The sequence below is a fragment of the Elgaria multicarinata genome, chromosome 5, assembly GCF_023053635.1.
Source record: "Elgaria multicarinata webbii isolate HBS135686 ecotype San Diego chromosome 5, rElgMul1.1.pri, whole genome shotgun sequence".
Taxonomy (NCBI): Eukaryota; Metazoa; Chordata; class Lepidosauria; order Squamata; family Anguidae; genus Elgaria; species Elgaria multicarinata.
Window position 1 is genome coordinate 101,764,051 of NC_086175.1, and position 6,000 is coordinate 101,770,050.

The 6,000-nt window shown below is 40.6% G+C and overlaps 1 protein-coding gene across 1 annotated transcript in view; it reads right to left on the reverse strand.

Annotated features, from left to right (window-relative positions):
• The window catches only part of CFAP44 (cilia and flagella associated protein 44), a 58,377-nt gene extending 53,330 nt beyond the window's left edge, over positions 1-5,047 (reverse strand). Inside the window, exons 1-2 of the mRNA XM_063126920.1 lie at positions 5,005-5,047; positions 39-119 (exon numbers count right to left, since the gene is read on the reverse strand). Of these exons, the coding sequence (XP_062982990.1) occupies positions 39-119; positions 5,005-5,044 (121 nt within the window). The 5' untranslated portion in view covers positions 5,045-5,047. The remainder of the gene's footprint in view (positions 1-38; positions 120-5,004) is intronic.
• Positions 5,048-6,000: the final 953 nt, after the last annotated feature.

The following is a 6,000-nucleotide window of genomic DNA, read 5'->3' on the forward strand; positions in this document are numbered from 1 at the left end:
CATTATGAAGTCTGCATTAATTTGTAAGCAAAGCTTACCATCAGCTATCTTTTTTGCTTCTTCCTTCTGTCCCTCTGAAGCTGATGTCCCCTTTCCTTCTTCTGATCGTTCATTCTGATCTGCAAACAAAATCACAAATTACAGTTTGATTTTCTGATATTTAGCCAACATAATACATAAATTTCATAGAATCATAGAATAGCAGAGTTGGAAGGGGCCTACAAGGCCATCGAGTCCAACCCCCTGCTGAAAGCAGGAATCCACCCTAAAGCATCCCCGACAGATGCTTGTCCAGCTGCCTCTTGAAGGCCTCTAGTGTGGGAGAGCCCACAACCTCCCTAGGTAACTGATTCCATTGTCGCACTGCTCTAACAGTCAGGAAGTTTTTCCTGATGTCCAGCTGGAATCTGGTTTTCTTTAACTTGAGTCCATTATTCCGTGTCCTGTACTCTGGGAGGAACGAGAAGAGATCCTGGCCCTCCTCTGTGTGACAACCTTTTAAGTATTTGAAGAGTGCTATCATGTCTCCCCTCAATCTTCTCTTCTCCAGGCTAAACATGCCCAGTTCTTTCAGTCTCTCTTCATAGGGCTTTGTTTCCAGACCCCTGATCATCCTGGTTGCCCTCGTCTGAACACGCTCCAGCTTGTCTGCGTCCTTCTTGAATTGTGGAGCCCAGAACTGGACATAATACTCTAGATGAGGCCTAAACAGGGCCGAATAGAGAGGAACCAGTACCTCATGTGATTTGGAAGCTATACTTCTATTAATGTAGCCCAAAATAGCATTTGCCTTTCTTGCAGCCATATCGCACTGTTGGCTCATATTCAGCTTGTGATCTACAACAATTCCAAGATCCTTCTCGTTTGTAGTATTGCTGAGCCAAGTATCCCCCATCTTGTAACTGTGCCTTTGGTTTCTATTTCCAAAATGTAGAACTTGGCATTTATCCCTATTAAATTTCATCCTGTTGTTTTCAGCCCAGCACTCCAGCCTATCAAGATCACTTTGAAGTTTGTTTCTGTCTTCCAGGGTATTAGTTATCCCACCCAATTTTGTGTCATCTGCAAATTTGATAAGCGTTCCCTGCACCTCCTCATCCAAATCATTAATAAAAATGTTGAAGAGCACTGGGCCCAGGACTGAGCCCTGCGGTACCCCACTCGTTGCCTCTCCCCAGTTTGAGAAGGTTCCATTGATAAGTACTCTTTGAGTCCGATGCTGTAGCCAACTGTGAATCCACCTAATAGTTGTTCCATCTAGCCCACTTTTAGCTAGTTTGTTAATCAGAATGTCATGTGGTACTTTGTCAAAAGCTTTGCTGAAGTCAAGATATATGACGTCCACAGCTTCCCACAGTCCACAAGGGAGGTTACCTTATCAAAAAATGAGATCAAATTTGTCTGACAGGACTTGTTCTTGACAAATCCATGTTGGCTTCTAGTGATCACTGCATTGATTTCAAGGTGTTTACAGATTCACTTCTTTATAATCTGCTCCAGAATTTTCCCAGGGATGGATGTCAGACTGACTGGTCTGTAGTTCCCAGGTTCCTCCTTTTTGAAGATAGGGACATTAGCCCTCCTCCAGTCGTCCGGCACCTCACCCATCGTCCATGATTTTGCAAAGATAATAGACAAAGGTTCTGAGAGTTCTTCCGCTAGCTCCTTCATTACTCTAGGATGCAGTTCATTGGGCCCTGGAGATATGAACTCATTCAAGGAAATTAGGTGTTCTTTGACCATTTGTTTATCAATCTCAAACTGTAATCCTGCCCCCTCAACTTCTGCTTCACTTTTTCCAGGGAGGTCATAGACCCGCTTTTGGGAGAAGACTGAGGCAAAGTAGGAATTGAGCACTTCAGCCTTTTCTTTGTCATCTGTTATCAATTTGCCATCCTCATTAAGCAGTTGAACCACCATTTCTTTCCTCTGTCTTTTACTACTCACATATCTGAAGAAAGCCTTTTTATTTCTTTTAGCATCCCTCGCTAATCTCAGCTCATTCACAGCTTTAGCCTTCCTGACGCCATTTCGGCACTTCTGCGCCACTTGTCTGTACTCTTCTTTTGTAGCCTGGCCTTCCTTCCACTTCCTATATGTATCCCTTTTTTCCATCTTCAATGTTCCAGCTATTCTAGGTAGTTTTGAAGTATATATTATAAATCTGTCAATCTTATCATACTGCTTCTTGGCAATGTTAATATGGAGCCTTTTAAAATCAGTTCTCAATAAAGTTCAATGGAACTTTTCAGATAACATAAAAACTAGTGCAACTGGCACTTTTATGTACAAGATCTCAATTCTATTGTAAAAACATTCCAAGTTCCATGACAAGAAAACCAAATTTCCAATATTGGAATAATGTTTATAATTTGCATATATTAATATGGATGCTTTAATAATGCAGGCAATTGTTTGTTTTCATTTTTATATATTATTCTAGCTGCATATTTTGCATTTTAAATAGATCTATTGTCATTTTTGAAAAATTAACATTTCCTTCCAATCTCTATGAATCAAGGTGATTCTCTATTCTTTAGATTGCTCTTTTTATCACATGAGCAACTTTATAGAGAAAATATTGAGAGCAGCTTAGACCATCCTTGTGGTTATGTATTAACTTGGAGTAAAATAGTGATGCCAGATGTCATAGAACTGCAAATACAAAACTATAAAATGAGTTTCTGCTTAGCCAATAAAACTGTGTAAATTAGAAAATTTCAGATATGTCAAAAGTTGCCAAAATTATGTCATGAAAGTAATGAAGGTCTGCTTCATCTGCCACAACAGTTCTTAAACTTTATGGTGTTTCAGTTAATTATTCTGATGACATCATTTTGTGGGACACTGCATTTTCTTACCTTGGAGGGAGAACATTTGAAAGGTTTCTAAAAGAGCTGAACTGCTGCATTTACCCTCTGTGATGACAAACCAATAAAATTATGTGCGCCCAGAGAGCTAAGGGTTTCTCTGCAGTTTCCTCTGCAGTGGACTATACAGCTGAAGTGGCATGCTGCCATTCACTTTAAATAACATTTACATCCCAATCCAATCTGTTTCTTTAGAAATAACCTTCATTGAGTTCAGTGGAATGTACTCCCTAATAAGTGCATTTTGGGTTGGAGGCATAATAAAGTGTTACAAGCCTGTGTGTTTTGGCTGAAACACACAGCTACGACTCTCTGGAAGCCCTAAATTGGCAGCTGGATTCTTGCCAGCATGCAACAAAACTTCAAAGAAACCTCAGACTCTTCGGCATTTTATTATTTTCATCATAATACTGTGGACTAAAGAACACCAGGGAATTCATACAAATGACCTATATGTCAACTTTAAATTTAAATTTTGTATACTTTTTAATGTTCACTGTTTTTAACTTTTGTAAACTGCCCAGAGAGCTTCGGCTATGGGGCGGTATATAAATTTAATAAATAAATAAATATTACACAGGGGGAAATCATGTTTCCTTCCTGTCGCTTCTCTGCCCCTGCTTTTGTCCCTCATTATTTCCTCTTTTTGCCCGGAGGGGAAAGAGGAAGTAAACAAAGAGCACGTCACACCACTTTTCTTGCACACAGATCATGGCACTTTCCATTTTTTAAAAAGGAGTTGGATTAAAAGGGGTCTATTTTGCAATGGAAAAATAAGTGGGAAGCGCATGGGAGGCAGATGTCGTCATCCATAAGTGGGCAGTAGTGAGCATGAAATAAAATGCTTGTCTGATGAACATCATATTCATCATAGGTGCTTGAAGGATCACCTCCTCCCACATATACCTACACAAACCTTAAGGTCATCTTACGGAATGCCCTCCCCAGAGAGGCTCACCTGACACCTACACTGTGGTCCTTTTGGGACTGAGGCATTCATTCTCATCTTAACATATTTTAGTAACTTACACATCTTTTGATATTTTTGGTGTTTAAAGATCTATGATGTTTTTGGTACTGCTATGAGTTTTGCTATATTGATTTTAACTTTTGCTGCTGGTTTTATTCCATATTAAATTGTATGGTTTTACTTTCGTATTTACTTCTATTTAAAGCTGCCTAGAAAACTTTTGTTATTGGGTGCCATATAAATGCTGCAAAATACATACATAAAAGCAGAATGATTATCAATATTATCATTACTAGAAAAAGACTGGAGTAATCAAGTTTGGCTAACACTTGGGGGAAGTACATCCTAAGGCAATGGGTTATTTCTAACAGATACCTTCAAGAATAACAACAAAACTACTGGAGAAAATTCAAAAGTAACAGCCAGGCAATCACATATTAATGCACAAGTAGGCAACCCATGCCCATGGACTGTATGAAGCTTTTGGTTGGTTTCCATGTGGCCTGTAAAACCCCAGGGAAAAGAACAGTTCTAGGTAGGGACAGCAATCTTGATCAGGATCACTTAGGGTGGAGAGGGATAGAGGCTTTAATGTGGGAAAGCTTTCAAGCTCACCAATTTTTTTTTTTATCATCCTCAACCATAGAATCGCAGAATTGCAAGGGACCTACAAGGCCATCGAGTCCAACCCCCTGCTCAATGCAGGAATCCACCCTAAAGCATCCCTGACAGATGCTTGTCCAGCTGCCTCTTGAATGCCTCTAGTTAAGCAAAGGTGTACGATGGCTACATTGCTGCTGGCTGCGCATGGTAGACTGGTTTTTTTCATCATGTTCTGCAATAACTTTTTGTTTTTCCCATTTCCTCCGACCCCTATTTAAACATCCAATTTGAAGAATAGTTCTAGTTACCTCGACAGCTTGCACAACACCGTGGTGTGTTTGCGTTCAGCCTTCCCCAACCTACCCCCTTCAGATGTATTGGACTGCAACTCCCATCTTCCCGTGAACGATGGGACTTGAAGTGCAACACATCTGGAGGGCGCCAAGTTGGGGAAGGCTGTTTGCGTTAGTAGGGCCCTAAAAAGGCATTACGTGAAGCGATGCAATCCTTATTGGAGAGTTATTAAAGGAAAGGGGGCCACAGCGGGGGGAGGGGTGTTACCTTTTGCATTTTCCCCCTCGTGCTGCCCCTCCGGCTCCATTGCTGGTTTACGCCGGTTGCTAAGCAACCAAATTCAAGGCGCGCAAGGATCTCTGGGAAATTGAGTTCCAAAACTTCGTGTGCCTTAAGGCGCCTGCGCAGGGTAATAATTAAAAAAAAAAAAAAAAAAAGAGTCCAAGGTTGAGTTATGGGTTGATTCTGGTTGTTCTGTTTAGTACAGCGTCTCTTTCGTTGTGTTTTGTATATATTGCTTGCACAACGGTCAAAGTTATAAAATTTTAAAGGAATATTAAGGGGGAGGGGAAGAAATGTGATATTCATTTGACTAGGCTTGGAGTTCCACTTGATAAGTGTTTGAAGTTTAAGCGGTAAGCAGCAAGCAAGCATCAGTTTTTATTTCATTTTTAGAAATTGAGGTCGCCCTTAAGGCTAGAACCAGTTTCCACGCAAAGGCTGATTTATGTCTTTTCTTCCCTTACTATTTAATCAGGAAATAACAGCTCAGTGGGTTTCCTCCCGTGTAAGTATGCAATGAAGTTCTCCTACTTTAAAAAAATAAAATACAGACAGCGTGCTTTAAACCGTTGTGTAACAGGCAGAAATGCGAAAAGGTTCTCTTTCCCCCGCATCCCAGACAAAAAGCTCACTTATTAACTTCTGCTTGTTGCAACACTTCCGACTTTGGGGGGGGGGGGAATGGGGCTTCTGTGCCTTTACTGTGTGATAACGAAGAAACTCAGCAGGCGAGAAAAGAAAAACTGCACTTGCTGAATTTTCTCCAGTCAGTCAATTAAATGCACTCGAGTCTTGGAAAAACAAAAATTAGGGGACGGTGTAAAAGCCGGAACGGAACGGAACAGGCCGGAACAGCCCCATTATATTAAAAAACCATACCAAAAACAGTGGCATGTGTTAGCAACACTTGAGAACAATATTTTAGGACTAAAACCATACCAATATTATATCACTATTAACCCCAGAACTCCCAAAACGATG